Source organism: Manacus candei, unplaced genomic scaffold (assembly GCF_025592945.1).
Source record: "Manacus candei isolate 608988 ecotype Guabito, Panama unplaced genomic scaffold, ASM2559294v1 h1tg000011l, whole genome shotgun sequence".
NCBI lineage: Eukaryota > Metazoa > Chordata > Aves > Passeriformes > Pipridae > Manacus > Manacus candei.
This window is the reverse complement of record NW_026138059.1, coordinates 24,518,650-24,536,097: the sequence shown is the minus strand read 5'-3', so window position 1 is coordinate 24,536,097 and position 17,448 is coordinate 24,518,650. Positions and strand designations below refer to the sequence as shown.

At 38.3% G+C, this 17,448-nt stretch overlaps 1 protein-coding gene across 7 annotated transcripts in view; it reads left to right on the top strand.

The window, feature by feature from the left end:
• The window catches only part of UBE3D (ubiquitin protein ligase E3D), a 135,643-nt gene that overhangs the window by 17,856 nt on the left and 100,339 nt on the right, over positions 1–17,448 (top strand). For 5 of the 7 annotated variants that reach the window (XR_007902834.1, XM_051777962.1, XM_051777963.1 and 2 more), the window contains exon 8: positions 3,581–3,750. The exons of 1 other annotated variant lie outside the window; for it this stretch is intronic. Coding sequence is in view for 5 of the 6 variants with exons in the window: in XM_051777962.1 (XP_051633922.1) it covers positions 3,581–3,750 (170 nt within the window). In the remaining variant the exon portion in view is untranslated. Of the gene's footprint in view, positions 1–2,569; positions 3,132–3,580; positions 3,751–17,448 lie in introns of those variants that run through there. One more of the 7 variants, XM_051777964.1, reaches the window with a different exon arrangement.

The following is a 17,448-nucleotide window of genomic DNA, read 5'->3' as shown; positions in this document are numbered from 1 at the left end:
TCTCATCACTGATGCATTGTGAAACAGCTGTCCCACCTGTTTGTTTTGATAATGAGCCAAAGATTGTAGTTGACAGTGTTTGCGCTTACATACATGAATGCACACAGCTTAGGGTGTGTATGTGATAATTAGGGTTAAGGTTTCTCACGAGTATGTTTAAATTTTTTTTAAACCACAGATATTATATACACTCGTTATCCGTGTTTCCTCTGTATGTATCACTTAACATTACCAGTTATGCTATTTGCAGATATCATAATATGAGTTTCTGTTGTTTAAGTTATACTTATTCTGTTGTTCAAGGTATATACTACTTATGTTGGGGGTATTTTTAAAGGATGTCAATAAATAAAAGTCTCTTTGTCTCAGGAAAAAAAAAAAGTGGTGCATACAGATTTCCTTATTTATCCTAACTATATGTCTGCCCTCTCTACCTTCTGTAAAAGGTGAATCACTTGCCTCCTCTCTCTGCTAAACTGTTGAAGTGTTCCCTACCTTGCATGACTTACAAGCTAAGAATAAGAGGAGGACAGCAAATGGGCAGTGAGATAGAACATGAGCAAAATGGTACATTATTGATCAGGATAGCAGCATCTTAATAGATGTCTGTTTTTTCTGTACTATTAAAAAGTATAGCTTTGAAAGAGGTAAATAAGTAGTTTTCTGGATAGATACAGAGAATTCATATAATGGATGGGATCAACCTGATAAAACCCAAAAAGATACATCTATGAAAATCAAGAAGTGTGTGGTAGAGTTTAAATACTATCTCCAGTCTTTCAGTACTGAATGAAAGACCTTTTTCGGAGTGTAAAGTGCCTTGAAAGTAAGGCAGCTTGTATTTCAGGAGTGACTGGGAAGGTATCCCAAGAAATTTAATGTGTAACAAAATGGGAGAGACCTTCAAGAGGCTATGTCTTGAAGAGCATGTGCAAAACAAGTTTGCATTTGTTAAGATTGGAGAAGGGGTGGAGGTTGCAGTGATCAAGAAGTGCGTTAATGAGAACCTGGTTGAGACTTAGCCACCCAGTTCTCTTAACGACCTTTATTCTTTGTGAAATATGTGCAAACCACATCTTTACCTGCACAGTCTGAATGTGAGGACAAAGTAGCTGTAATGAAAGATGTTTGCATTAGTGACCTGTGTGATGATAAAAGTAATAGTAATGCCTGCAATAACTAAGAAAGAACTAGCAAGGAAAAATAAAAGCTTTTTTTTAACCCATATTAAGTTTGAATTGAAGCCTAATTGTTCACAAGATTGTAGTATTTCACTACCTGGATTGAGTCTTGTGAAGTATAACAATTATAGAATTGTTGTAGCTTTTCTCCTAAGAACATCTTTGAGGTCTATTGACAAAGTGATTTAAAAGTGAAGGAAAACAATGAAAAAAAAGACCCAACAAAAACCCAGAGACTTTCTTCTTATGCTGTCATTTCAGAAAAAGTCATCAATCGCACTATTAATGAATTCTAAACTTTATATATTTATCTTTCTGTAAAGGTTCTTTACTTACTGGAGTTAGTATGAAGGGAAGCTGGTTGTGCAAGCTCTGCTGTACAAAGTGGTAGAAAGGAAGGAAAGATAGCACGTTGTGAGTAACGTAGTTGAAAGCACAGATCAAAATATGAAACTGTCTTAGCCAGAAATAACATAAACTGCACTGGGTCTGAGTGAGTGGTTGGTCGTTCAGACCGAAAGCAAGATCAAAATTAATTCATGCATGAGGAAAAGAATGAAAATACTGCCAAAAGAAGTAAATGCAGTTCAGAAGTTGATTTTCTCATGACCAGGAGTCCTTCCGCCCCCATTTTCTTTCTCTGTACTGTGTGCTAAATTATTAATACAGACCTGTTACATTGCTGTTGAGACAATGACATATTCTGAACAAGTGGTAAAACGTAATTGTCAGATGCCATATACAACACTTGTGGTGGAAAGAAATGCTTGTCAGATGGAACCATGTTGCAAATGAAATGCTTTAGTTGCTTTCTGTAAGGCAAATTGCAGAAGGATTCTGAAAGGAGTAGACATCTATTGGCTGCATTGTTCCCTAGACTAGTTTGAAGTATATTCCCCTTCTGAAAAGCATCCCAGGAAGCTCCTTCACAGGGAATTGATAGTAATTTCAAAAGGAAGAAATTCTGTTTCGTTAAAACTAAAATTATTCAGAGTGACCTGTGTGTAAAGGGCACTTCTCTTTTTTCACCATTGTCTCCAACACCTCCTCAGCACCTGGCTTAAAGCACCTTGTGTAATGGTCCCAGCTAATGAGGTGTATTTTGCACTTAAGGCTATAAATGTGTAGATTGAGTTACCAGAGCAAAACTGATGAACAACCACTTGCTAAGCCAAGTGCAGTTGCTTGTCATCATTTATGTGCATATGCTAAAGTGATTCTCCTCCTCCCATCCCTCCCAAGCTATCTTTATCAATATATCTCATTCCTTCTTTATGAAGCTTCCACTGTAATGTTCTGAGCCTTGGGCTCTGATAAATTGTGACTGTCACATTCAATTACAACATATACTATGTGTCCTGTTAATGGTGGCTTTTTCCCTCCACCAGGGGATATCATGTGTCTGCTACCTAACATCATGTAACTTGTTTTACTTGAAGCTGATTAGATCATGAGAAGCAGAAGATTGCTCTCTGGTGAGCAGCACTGCATAAATCCTGTTTTCTATGATAAATATTTCATATATAAACATTTCATACAGGCTCTGCACTTGCAAAAATTGATTTCCATTGTTAACTCGTATCACTTCACTGCTGCAGGCTGTGAATAAAGGAAAAGCCTGACTTTTTGTACAGTGTTTTTAGTATGAAAACCCTGGTTCCAAGTCGGAACACTGATGCCCAATCACACAAAGATCAAATAAGATCCTTAATGTGATGCAAAAAGTTCAGATTTCTCAAAACTCGCTCCAGTAAATATCCCCTGAATTGCTGGGAGCAAATAGTGCTGAAGAATGCCAGTCCCATTATGAAATTTGATAAAGATTTATTTTCCAAGTAAGAGTTTGTTACAGCTGTTTGTAAATCTCAGTGTTCCTTTTAGACCATGTTAGTTGGTGTCTTCTTCCTTGCTTGTCTTAGCTCCATCTAGTCATGACTACCACTTTTAAAAATCCTCAATTTTTGGCACTTTTGGTGAGCAGTCTTTCAGTTCCCTGTCTTTAGCCCTCAGTTGCTCAACACCATATGCTTGACTACCTCCAAAAAAACCCAAAAGAAATTGGAGAAATAATCCATCTGCTACTGAAGGAGATGACTTGGGACTGTTTTGTTACTATCAAAGGAAGTGTGCTACACTCAATAAAAGAGACAGCTTCACAGAAATGATCTTAAGAGTGACTGTGATAAATCAGGCATCAGTTCATTGTATTAATCCTTTTTTCTCCACTAGACGCTGTGCAGGCTGTGGTGAATAATGAAATGTCAATTTATGTCTGTTAAAACATTGCTGGAAACTTTGTAAGAATGTAGCTTTAGTATCAGTTGATTTAGAGTCAGAGTAAAGTAACAAGTTGAAATTGATATAATCTACAGTAAAATAAATTATTTCTTCATTTATAGATATGGCTTTTAAATTCTGACACATTGCTGGTGGAGTCTTTAGGAAGTTCCTCCTCTCTCAGTGTTCTTACACTGTTTGGAGATATTTTCATGCCTAGCTCTGGACCAGTGGGGACCTGGAATGCTGTCAAAGTCCTTTACCAGCCATGCATTAAATGCAGAAATAAGGAGTAAGTACAGCCTTTTCTGAAGTCAGGTTCTGATATTTGATTTGCTTTGCATTAGTATTTTTTTGATGTTCATTTTTTAAAATATTCTTTTAAGCAAAATGCCAGAGAAGTAGTATTTGGTTTCTGTTAGGGCCAGAGAGAATCTGGTTGTTAAATTTTTCCACTCTGATATTAAAATATAGACCAAAGAGTTATGATTTTTCTAAGGACACTTGTAGATAACTTAGATATTAGTGTTTAAATTTAATTTGCTTTCAGCCTAGTGGTGACATTATTTCAAAAAGAAGCAGGGCCCTAAGAGAAGGGGAAAGAGAAGAGGTGAGGAAGGTAGTTGAGTACAATATCATATAAATGTTTTACTTGGATGTATTCAAGTCTACCAGAGCCCTCATAAAGGAAACATTGGATTTCAGCAAGCTTTGAATTCAACATTATGAAAAACATACACTGCCTAACATGTTAAAACCTTTATCTGTTGGAAAGCAAAGATAAGAGAATATTGATTAAGCAGTGGCTCCAATGTTTGCAGGTGATGGAGTATGATTTTAGCATAGTTTTCTGCATTTGTTTTTGCAGTGATAGAGAAAAAAGTATTGATTTTGTATAAGTCACACTTAAATAGTGGTTTGGTATTGTCATTTCTTTAACCTTTTGGAAACTAGATGAACAATTTAAATAGGTATGAATGTATTTAGAATTTAGAAGACAGTCCCTCCAGACTCAGTCAAGACACAGCTAATTCATAGCCCAAGACCTCACAGAAGTACAGGGAAAATGTTGTCTCACACAAACTAGCAAAGCTGTGTATGATTTTAATATTTTTGTAGGAGAAACATACACCTTGCAAGCATGTATGATTCATCGTAATGTGTTTATCCTGGGTGTTGCTAAGTGTATCCTTTTTGTTTTTCAAACAGATCCAATGCTAAATAGCTGAAATAAACTGACATAGGGAAAGAATACAAAATTCTAATATTTAGCAAAAAGGTCACTCTACATTGTTAATGTTATTCATGTAAGAAAAAATAGCTTTATTAATGTAATAGCCTCAGAAGCTGGCATTGGAAAACCTCTGTGATCCAAATGTTATTTAATGATCCAAAATACATCATAAAGCGTTATCACTTAAAGTGCTCCTTCTGAGAATGGGAGATATTGCAACCTGCTTTAAGATGAAAGATTTTTCACGTACCACTCTTAAGTCTTACAGAAGTGTAACTTACAGTTTTGCTTTTCAAGTTTCAGTTCTATATCACTGAGAAGATTGAATTACCTTAACACACGATCAATTACTGTGACATGTTATTGAGATAAAAGTCGTATCTACTCAGTCATTTACCTAGCATTCACAATTCCTTTTCTTGAATGGAGTTCTCAGCAGCAGAATTTTACTGTGAAATTATATTCAGTTCTTTCCCCAGACAGACTTGTTACAAATCACTTTTTTCTGAAGATTATTTTGTATTTATCTTTGGGATTTTGCACTGAGCATAAGGCACAACTGAGGTTTTAATTCTTATCTGACAGTAATTGACATTTTTCCCTGTCCGGTCCCTAGACAAATGCAACAATATAAGAGAAAGAACAGAGGATTCTTTTTAAGGTTCAGAAACTAAAGGAACTGTTAGTTTGGTATTGTTTTCCCATTTTTATATTTCTTAATAAAGTACAGTAAAAAGGACATTAGCACTTCAGTTTGTTTCCACTAACTCATGTCAGTTGGCTGGAATTACTACTTGGATCTGTGAAATAAGAATGAAGTCTTTCTGTATTGAACATGAATGTAAACACAGTGGAAGGAAAAATACCAAGACCAGTACAACATATTTAATGCAATGTGTTTGCATTTCGATCTCAAATATTATTTCAAGAATTCTGAACCAAGCATGCAAGTTCCAAATATTTTAGATGCCCACATTTCAATAATAATTATAATATTACCCTGCTTGCTTCTATGTACACCTGCCTTTGAAATAATGCAAAGGTTTCAGAGCCCATGGCCTGCTCCCCATGAGTGGGAAGTAAGCAAGGACACCTTCTGTGTAGGAAGCAGTCAGCAGCAAGTCTACTTGTGACCTAGACACCAGCAGGCACCAATAGCTACAAGGCATAAGCATGCACTCTGGTAACATATTGCACATCAGAGAACCTCTTCAGTTGCTGTGAGTCCCTGGGTACACTCGGGTCCTGTCCAATTCCTGCAAGGCCAGAATCTGAACTCTGTAATGAGAGGGAAAGAAAACACCTTCCTTACGTGAGGACACTGCAGAGTCTGTGCTGGTTAGCTGGACCATAGGTAAGACAGATTAAGGTAAACTAGAAGTAAAAGTATTGTTTGTCATATCTAAATATAATAACATAATCACATATTTGTAAAACACAGGTGACGAAATGAAACAAAATCTGTACTTAGTCTACTTACACAAGCATAAATCTTCTTACTCTGAGAGAAATACATGGTTCCATGGTAGCAGTTGAAGTCTCAGGATTTGTGAAAGTCTCCCTCGGCAAACTGCTGCTGCTAGAGAGAGTCGGACTGGGATTGCTTAATAATTCACATTCTGGCACCTTTTTTTGAAGTAAGCCTTAGGTTCAGATTCCTGGGGATTCACTTGAATATGTTTCTTATGGGGAGTGTAGTAGCTTTTATGTGTGATCTTTCTTTTCAAGACTTTTGAGATGTCAGAAGAAATTTATTGTCTCACTCCAAAACTCATTTTATTCCTTCTTTATTCAGAGCACAGTTTTGGAATTCTTCATAATTAACTTAACGTTTATTTCTCTTCCTCAGATATAGAAGTGCTTTTTTCCCCTTAAACTAGAAATTATGTCCTGTGAAGAACACTGCTTCAGTGAGCAACAAAACTCTCTTTCCTCCAGTAAATCACTGACATAAATCTATCACTGTATCTTACATTCAGTATTACTCTAAATGTTAACAATGTAAAGGAAACAAACATTTGAGTAGGATAAATGTCCATGGTTCATTACTGGCTGCTGAGTGGTAATTGCCCATTTGAAGTGATAGCTGTTTAGGGTTAGCTATCCTGAAGCCTGCTGTAAGAAAACTGTGGTCAGAGTTAGACTGAGTATTGCTACAAAGGTAGCCACTTGTGTGGCATCAACAACATGCTGATTTCATGTTCAATTTGTTGATCTGTGTTGACCATTAGATCCTTTCCGGTGGATTGCAGTCGAATAAGCAACCTTCCTCATCGTGTTTGCGCACATGTCCTTTGCCAAATTATATCCTAATTTGGTCCAGAACCTTTTTCTCTTTTGACCATGGCCATTTTTGTTTCCAACATGTGGCCAGTGATGGCTCTTCCCAGCTCCATGTTGTCTGTGAAAGGAGAAGCATCTGTCTTGTTCAAGTCTCTGGGAGGGCGACTGAGATAGGGGATAGGAACAAACTAAGAACGTCATGTGGAGTCTCTGTCCATATACCTTTTTTTTGGCAATGAATTGTTAACAGTTGTACTCTCTATATTCTTTGTATGTTAGACTATGTTGCTTAAGAACATTCAGAAGCTTTAAAGGCGTTGTGAAGTTAAAATATGGCTAGGAATATCCAGACATGCTATTTATAGTGTAGTTCTTGGCATTTCTCCCTTCAGATCTGTTTTCCTCTGATCTTCTTGGGGGTAGCCTTTAAGTGTTGTAGTGATTTGTATCACTCCTTCAGCAGTTAAGCAGGGTTAGAAGCACTTAGGTGTGTGTTATGTGTGATAACACAAATTGTGTATAGGTCCATCTACAGTTAGGGTTTCAGCCCTTGGGGGAGCTTTATGACAATCCTTTCACAACAAATTAGTTGAAATTGCATGCTGTCAATGTCTTCTTATCACACATGAAAAAAGTGTCTTATGAATGTGGTTGAGTCCCTTTAGAGAAGGATGCCTGGTGCATTTTCTGCTCTGTCCTTACTTAGGTATTTGTGGATCATGAGTATGTGATTATGTTCGTTTCCCCCACTTTTCTCTCTGCAAGGCTCCCTTTCTCCACCTACAAATCTGCTGTGCAGACAGAAGAGGTCTTCCTTTCAAGTAACAGGTTCTTGGCAAATAACACCTTATGCAGACAGCCTTGACTGGTGGGAGTGATAATGGTAAATACTGCTGAAGTGAGTGTGTTGTAAAAATGTATGAAGAAAATTGAAAATACCATAACATGACAATTCAACCATAACTTGATCTCAGAAAATATATGTGAAGGTACAGTTAGAGGAAAATTGCACTTTTCCCTTTATAGTAGAGTGCTAGACAAAGCTTTGTCAGAAGGTCACTGAGAACTTTTTATATCTCATATGCATCTAGAGTCTCTGTGAATAGTTTACAGCTTTTGCAGAAACCTTCTTTTGTGTAAGAATTTGCTGCTTATAATTTGAGAGTTGAAAAATGACTTCTAAAAATTGCTCATTTTATTAGCTTTAGAGGGACAAGAATAAGCTTGAAAATCGAGTTTGTGGCTGAAAACCTGGAGGTTTTGAGTCCCAGTGCTCTTAATACAGTCCATATATAGTGAACTGTTTATGAACCTGTTATTGATGTATTCCAGAATGTTGTTTATTTATCCCAAGAATGGCTCTCATTCTGTATATGTCATCATGACTGGGCTTTGCGAACGAAGATTTGGGAAGGGCTCTACCCACGTTTGTTACAAGCATGCTGGTGGCTAAAAAGGCCAATACGAGATAGGCACATCTGGTTGCAAAAGGCACAACAGAAAGACTCCTTAGGTGGTATATTCTGTAAGACACGATTCTTTCTGCGTTGTCTTTTCTCCTCAAGGGTGATCCTGCGTGCTTTCTCAAAAGCATCAGCAGTGTTATAGATGGTGTGTCTCCAGACCTCCCGATTGGAGGCCAGAGTAGGCCAGTTATGTTGATCAATATGGCCAAGGCTGAGATGTTGTTTCAGGGAGTCCTTGTGTCTTCTCTTTGGGGCTCCTCTCATGCAGCAGCCAGTGGCAAGTTCACCATAAAGCAGGATCTTAGGGAGGCGGTGGTCCTTCATCCTGGAGACGTGTCCCGCGCAACGCAGCCGTGTTCTCAGCAACATGGCCTCAATACTTGTGACTGCTGCTTGTTCTAGAACAGATGTATTAGTTCTAGAGTAATTCACCTGTCATAAAAACATCAAACTGTGTCACTGTTTCACTGATTTCACTGATTTTTGTATGTCTGAAATAAAATGTCTTTTTCTAGTGTTTCAGTGACTCTTGCCTATAGAAAACTTATGGGAGCACACAGATCAAGAGTTAATTGACTGAAGGGTGACCAATGTTTCACTGTTTTGTGCTCTCTTTAAGCTGATTTCTGTATATCTAGAATGATTAATGAGTGGGTGTGATTGTAAAAGGATGGTGAAGGATCTGGTTTGTTTCAGATAATTTTTTTTTTCTGTTCCCTTCTTGAATTATTTCCTGGTGTCAAGTTAAGAGAACTGACACCACAGAGGGGCTAGGTTGCCTTAAAAGATGTGACTGAGCAGTCAGGCAAAAATTTTTTTAAAAGATGCAGTCTGATGCCAATCAGGGTTTTGGGACGGGAAGGAAAAAAATACTTTTCAGAGTTTCACAGAGATGTAGAAGCTATAAACCTCACAAACTTTGAATGCTTGGGCAACAAACTGCTCTTCAGTACTGGTAACATCTTCTCCCACCTCTTGGAAAAGGTGTATGCAACTTTTAAGTGTAAGATTCAGGAGAAATATCCTGACTTTCCTGTTTATTGAAACTAGACCTGCATGCACAGCATCCTTTTATGGTAGTTACTTAGGAACTTAATTCTTGTTTCTAAACACAGGTCTGATATATCTTTCCAGCTCTTCCAAACTGTCATATTTTTTTGTATCTAATCTTTCCAATTATAAATAGTGTTAGAAGTACTAACTGAAGTAGAGGAAAATGTTGAAATAAACTCTTTGTCTACCAAATAAGTTCTGATATTTTTACTCAAAAATTTTGCTCATGTTATCATTCCAGCTGAGATTTTTGCGTAGGCTGCCATCTTTTGCACATCTTTTGAAATTTAATGTTGAAGTCCGAGGAGGAAAGATTCTGTCTGATTTTTAAAAAGGGGATTTGTAATCCCAAATTGCTTAGCATTTGTTAGGAATGGGACCAATAGCCTGCCTTTCTTCTTGTGTAGCGTGAAAGATGCTGATGTGTCACTACTCATCTTGCAGGGTACTGCTGTTTTACTCTGCATTAGAAGTGTTAAATGCTATATACATGGGCAATGTAAAAATAAGAAATTTACTCTAAGTGGTATAGCTTGGATACTTCTTACAGTCTAATTTTTTTTATAAAAAATTGATAAATATGCTATAAAGATCTATCACATTTAATATGCTTTTGAATTAGGATTTGTGATTCTGTAATATGGTAGAATCAGGCTTATATATTTTTTTCCGTGTTGTCGATACTTATTTGTGAAATGCTGCAATTCAGGTAAGTACAATTTTGGTAGTTCTCGTGTCTCTTTGGTTCATAGTGCTGTAGTTCAACTCTTCTGGGAATCTTAGGATTGGTAATAAGAGAAATGTCAATTTGGATGAGAAAAATTGTAGATTAAAAACGACCAGATTATCCGAAACTAATTTAAAATGTGTAGTCTGAAACAACTGCGTTTTTAGATAGTTTATTCCACTTTTATGCAATTATAAGAATTGCCACGCTAGGTCAGAGCAGTGTAACATCTAACTCAGTATCCCCCCTCTGACATCCAGGGATGTTCTTCAGATTGGTGTGTGAGCCCCAGCACTTCCTTGTACTCTCAGCTCTGCAGTTGTTGTTTTAAGGATGTTAGAGAGTACAGCCGTGCCAATTTCCTTTGCAATCTATCCATTCATCTTTTGACCATCTGTTTGAATAAATACTTTTTGACCTTACTACTGCTGTCTGCCTCCACACTCTCTTGTAACAGCAAGTTCCAGAAGTTCACTATTGATGTGTAGTACTCTTTTAACCTCTTCTGAACTCATGTCCTCTTAGATCTAGGAGCGGGGATTTAGTGAACAACAATTCTGCATTCTTACCGGCAAAATGGACATGGGGATCCTAAACTACAGCATGCAGTGATCTTGCTGATTACATTTAGGACTTAGATTTACAGGCCAGTTTGCTGGAAGGAAATGAATGTCACATCTCTTCAAGTGTTACTGTGTATATATATATATCTATTATATTCATTTTGCTTTCCTTGTAGCACTGCTTTTTTGAAAGCCAGATAGCCTAACTGTGATAGTGATGATCTGTTGAGGATAATTGTATAATTGTACATCAAACTATAGCAGATTTCCACTTGGAAGCTTACAGTTTCTTTCTCATAGAGTTATACTGTTGGGTTCACTCATGAACTGTAAGTACTCAACTCTTATAATGCTTTTTAAATTATGGGATTTATTTGAGCAGGCACGAATCAAATAATGAGCCAAGGGTGAAAAAAATAAAGCTTATAAAAGGCTTTTGGACAGATTACTGACAAGAACTACTTAAATCTCAAAACTTGATTTATTGAATTTGAGGATCTTGGTCTGTTTTAAATTAATTAGCATTTGTTGTTTCCACTGTATTTCTCCATGACAGGCTGTGTAAACTAACGTACTTAGATTAACAAAATTTTACTGCCAATTTTACTGGAAATGTTTTTTAAATCAGTAAGGCTAAAGCAAATTGGGAGTTTATGATTTGAGATCAAGGAAGGCTAATTTGTGAAGCTGGTCAGGATATTTCTATTTGGGGGGGGAGGGCAACAACAGGATATTGCTGTTGGTTGTTTACAAAACAGAACAAGCAATTCTCCTGTTGGCTGCTCTGAATACTGGCTTTAAGCTATGGAGTAAGTAATTTGTATAACTAATAGGCATAATAAATGATACCTATCGCAGAATGAATAAGGTTGAAGGAACCACTGGTGGAGTCATGTGGTCCAACCTCCCTGCTCAAGAGGTGTCATCATAGAGCACATTGCACAGAATTGTATCTAGATGGTTCTTGAATATCTCCAGTGAGGGAGACTCCACAACCTCTGCACTGTGCAGATTGTCACTCATAGATTGCCTCTGCTGTCACCCACACAGTAAAGAAGTTTTTCCTCATGTTCAGGTGGAGCTTTCTGCCCACTGCCGCTTGTCCTATTGCTTGTACTACTGAGAAGAGCCTGGATCCATCCTCTTGGCATCCTCCCTTCAGACCCTTGGAGACATTGATAAAGTCCCCTGTAAATAGTCTCTTCTTGAGGCTGAACAGGCCCCTCTCTCTCAGCCTTTCCTCATAAGAGAGATGCTCCAGTCCCCTTATCATCTTCATGCTGGACCCACTCCAGGAGCTCCCTGTCTCTCTTGTACTGAAGAGTCCAGAGATGGACACAGTACTCAAGATATGGCCTCACCAGGGCTGAGTAGAGGGGCAGGATCACCTCCCTTGACCTACTGACAATGCTTTTCCTAATGCACCCCAGGATTCCATTGTCCTTCTTGGCCCCAAGGACACAGAACTGGCTCATGGACAGCTTGCTGTCCACCAGGACCCCCAGGTCCTTCTCTGCACAGCTGCTTCCCAGCAGGGCAGCCCCCCATACTGGTGCCGGGGTTTATTCCTCCCCAAGTGCAGGACTCTGCATTTGACTTTGTTGAATTTCAAAAGGTTCTTCTCTGTCCATCTCTCCAACCTGTCGAGGTCCCAGCACTCTGGTGTATCAGCCACTCTTCCCAGCTTTGTGTCATCAGCAAACTTGCTGGGATAAAATTGCTGCAGAATTCTAGAACCTCATTCAAGTAATTGCCAAAGGCAGGACTATTAGATCTACTCACAAGTGAGCCGTTGGATTGACCATGCTTATTTTCCTTCTGTGTATGGTTACGTGTATTAAAGTTCATTTACATTCTTCCCAGAGTGTGTGCATTACTGTAATACCTGTTAAGCCTTCATAGGGTCTTGTTGAGGATGGTTTTCCAGGCAAATGACTGCAAGCATGTATGTCAACTGGATGTTCATGACTCCAAAGCTGCAGGTGCAGCTTTTCAGCTATGTGCAGTTCCATAGTATCAGTAGCAGAACTGGTTAGAAGTTGAGTTTTAAGCTAAGCACAATTTTTCTTTCCCCTGTAGACACTGACTTTTCTGAACCCTCCAAAACCGTTTTATTTCAGTATGGATGTTTTGTTGAGGTAGTTGCACTGTTGTATGAACTTGTTTTTCCTTGTTGACTGACTTCCCAACTGTGTCTCTTGCAAAGCGATATGGTTAATAAGATATCCTATTTCTTCATTTTTGTCCAAAGTTGATATCTTAGGATGGAAACAATTGTATGGCCCACAGAGAACACTGATGAAGCATTTCTTAGGTACTTTTTACACTGAATTTTTTTCCAGGTTCAAAACTTCCTCCAGAAGTTGGTGGGTATTTTTTAAAGAATCCAGCACAGTTTTGGCCAAATAGAATTAATGCTGGTAATGCAAAGAATCATCTTCTAAAAAAGGCAATTAAAAAGTCTTCAAGAGAAGTCATCAGATATTTAACGATTTAGCATATTTTGAATCTAATATCATTACCAAATATGAGCCTTACTAAAAAATTTGTCAATATTCTCTGCTTCTTGTTTTCCGCTTTATGAGTTTTACTGCTGCAAACTACTGTTCAGCTGATGCAGAAATGGTTGCATGTCATTAATGTTATTAAGGCCTCTAACTTTTTAAGCATATCAACTCTTGTCTAGGTTGAGTTATGTTATTGAATACTATATTTTGGTTTCTGAAACTGATGAAACTCTCTGGGTGTTGCAAGAAGAAATCAGTAACTGATAAGCTGTTATTTGCCCTCCAAAATAGCAATTCTGCAGACACTTACAGATAGCACCTCTGCATCTCTCCTTTACACAAGGGACCATTTAATTTAACACAGGTGAATTTCTTGTTTCACCAGCTATGTGTGATGCAAGTCTAACTCAGCAAATATTTTCAAGAATATAGTGTAGTAGTGCGTATAGATAACTGTAATGTCCATTGATTGCTTTCAGTAGAAATTTGAAAGAACATACACCTCTATAGTTTATCATGAAAAAGTTTATCATGAAAAGCTTAGACTGGACCTTCAAAACTTCCTAACATCAGAGCAGTGAGATTCCTGCAGAGCCTTCTAGTAGGAATAATGGTGTCAAGAAACAGAATTGCTTTTAAGGTGAAGCACGCTAAAGCTGGGAAAAAGGAATGCTTCAGCACGATGCCTGTTCTTGCAAGGAGGTGAGCCTTTTGGCTGGGAGATGCCTTCTAGTTTTGTTTTCCAACTCTGTCACTGACCTGCCAGAAGACTTTAAAGTTCACCTTCACCATATCTCTCTTGCTCTCTGGAAGCTCTTAGGACTGACATCTTTGCATATAAAGCCTCACTGGTACCACGGTCTTGGTTGGACTGTTATTCAACAATTTATCAATTATCAAGTGTGGTGTTATTTCTTTACCTATGGTGTGTTCTCCTACATCTGAAGTCCATTCTAATTAACTTATATGGAAAAGATTTATAGTACTTTTTCTGCAGGTGTCTTACTTTCAGCTGTTGCATCTCCACTTTGAATAAGGTCATCTACTCAAAGGCTTCTCTTCTCATTGAACTGGTGTCTGTGACTCAGTCTTTCCATTCCTACTTCTTTTCATCAAAGCTGTGTTTTAGTCTGTGTGTAACATCAACTCCTGCATCAACATTGACTTGGTTTAAACCTAGATTTAGTCTTCCTTCTAACTCCCCTTTCTCTTCCTTTTTTTTCTGTTCTTGCTTGTGTCTAGAACTCAGCTGCCAGGTTGTATGTCTCCCTTTCCTGTTTCTCACACTTCTAAACTCAGACTAGCTTTCCCTTTTTCTTGATCCATAAAATTTTAAGAAAACTCATAAAATTAAATTAAAGAGCCAAAATAATCTGCATTCACTGATTGACCTTTGTCTAGGGGGGTGTGTGTGTGCAGTGCAGCCCCAACGGTGCTGTCTCAGAAGGGTGGCATGTGGCCTGTGTAATTCCTCAGCTCTGCTTCGTGTCTGTGGTAGGACAGCAGGACAGCTCTGCAAAAGTTCTGCGTAGGGCTTCATCAGCATCAGTGTGGATCATACAGGCACTCTTAAATCTCTGCCATAACAGAAGGGGAAAGCTTCAGAATAGTTGAAAGGGGAAACTTGGGAATTAGCTCTGAGGAGAGGACGTGTTAAAACTGGGGACAGTTTTGTGAAGGGTGGAGCGGTTATTTATGGAAGGGTATTTCCCTGCACAGAGGACGACTGACAGACGTGTGAGGACATAGTGGCAGGGGGTAGGGAAAAGGGGCTAGTGGAAAGTTGATCTTTCCAGACTGACAATGAGTTTCCAAAGTGAGCTGTGGGATGTAGTAAAATCTGTAAAAAATGTTTCTGTAGCAGTTTATGATTTTGAATTCATTTGAATTTTATTTTTAGGAGAGGAAACTGCGTTCTTGGCTGCTGGTTTCATTTATTCGGGATTTAATTGCTCGTTAAATTTGACTTACAGCCACATCAGATACTTTAATGTCAATGTTGTGTTAATACCTGCATAGAGTGAGCGTCTGTACAGTTTTTACCAGAGGTACAATTTTTTATGAAAGAAAGGGAAAATGATGATAAAAATAAACTCTTCCATTAAAATTGTGGTTTCAGTGTGAAAGTGAAAATATGACGTGAAATTCTAACTTTGGTCATTTTGTTTGGCAAAGGTTTGGATTAAATGAGTAGAAATAATAAATTTTGCTGTCAGCGAATTCAGGATCAACCAATTCTGTGATTTGTGGTGTTCCTTACTTTACTGTGGGTAATTGCATCCTGAAATACTGAATTTCCTTCTCTTCTGAAGTTGGAACATTAGGGAAAAAAACCTTAAACCAGCAAGCTGAGAGATTTTTTAACAGTGATTACAGCAATTTTTTTGTACAGCAGGATAACTTCTCCCTTTGGAATCAGACATAATGTTCTGGAGTGCCTGGTATTTGTGAATACTTCTATATGGAATATCAACCGCAGTGTGGAAAAGATATAATTTTACCCAAAGGTTTAAAAATCAGAGGCCAGAAAACATTTTCATCTTTATATTGTTCTGAATATCCATTTCAACTTCAGAAATGGCCCCCTGCTTGGTATAATAGGACTTAAAAAGGAAATTAAAGTTTATGGAGCATGTGCATCTTCATGTGGCACAGCTGATAGGAATAACCTCCATGAGAACATCCAGGGAAGTGACTAGAAAACCAGAGGCTTTAGGTACAGAGTAACAGCAGTGCTGTCCCATCACTGATCATACAGACCATTGGTTCTTTCAACTTTGATTTCATTTGATTTTTTCCTTAAATAATTTTTCTCTGCCACTTGCCTGGTTTATTATGCTGACGAAATAAGTGTTATTGTTTGTTGCTAGTCTATGGCTCTGAAGGCACACCTGTTTCAATACTGTTGGGACCCTGTTAGGACAAGGTAACAAAGACACCATCCCCTCTGGTACCAGGTGCTGGTGTTGAGGCTGCTGGTTGGTGTGACAGTGGTAGTGAGGAGCAGTGGGAGGTGGGCGGTTGGAGAGACCTGGTGGGAAGGTACTGGCATCTAACATGAGTACAGTTCACATAATTTGCCTACAAGTTTCAGCAGGCGGCTCTGTCCTAATAAGTGATAGCTAGGCTATGAGCTCTGTAGGCTCATATTATGGGCTATATTTTCTGCATAGGGCCTAATGCCCTTAGTTTGTGGTTGGAGCCTTTACTGACGATTGTGGTGTGACCACTAGTAGCAAGGCAAGGGGATACCACATTGCTTGCTGAGTTTGCTTCTTACCACCTCTCTGCTGCTCCCCCTGCAATGCCTAGATGAGAAACTTAGATTGTCTCATGGAAGCTAACTCTGCTTTTTGGTCATGGCCTTAGGTGAGGTTACTGCACCAACTGTCTGCCCTGCTTTTGCATCACAGGCATGTGAGCCACTTGACAGTCAAGTCCTCAACTGCTGCAGTTTAGAGCATATGGTTGAAGGTAAATTGTTGCCGATTTTGGACTGCTTAAAGACACTGCACTATGAACCATGACAGTTTAGGAAATGAGGGATGAGCAGTTCAGATGTCCAGGCAGGGTTAACAGCTGAGACCAGTAACTTCATCAGTTATTTCATCATTGCTCATCCATCAGGTCACTGAGTACCTAAAACTGAGTGATGCAAATACCTCCCAGTGCACAGAAACAGCAGATCACACCAGCTTTGCAGCATTTAAGCATTGGCTCTGAATATCTTCTGTTTTCACCTGTAACTACTAATTTTTTTAAAAAATTAATCATTACTTAATAAACCTATGTTGATTTATCATAATTATATTTATAAATCCATTTCTAATGGCTAGGTGCAAGGATTTCAACAGTCTCTTCCCTAAAGCCACATTAGTCAGTATAAGCTCAGACTGATGTATAGACAATTTTTTTCCCCAAACTCACAAGGAAGTGTAAAGAAGTTACGATATTGCTTTAGCAAGGCCCACTGGGATTTGGGATTATTTATCTAAGCCTTTACTGAAGACAAAAACTCTTCTGTGTTTAGCCATGCAGAGCACAACTGCTCTTCAGACAGTCCAGGGCACTTTAAAAACAAAGAGAATTTGTTGAAATAAAGGAGAAAAGTATAAAGGATCTTCCCTCTGAATTCTTTTACTGCAAAGCCACAGTTA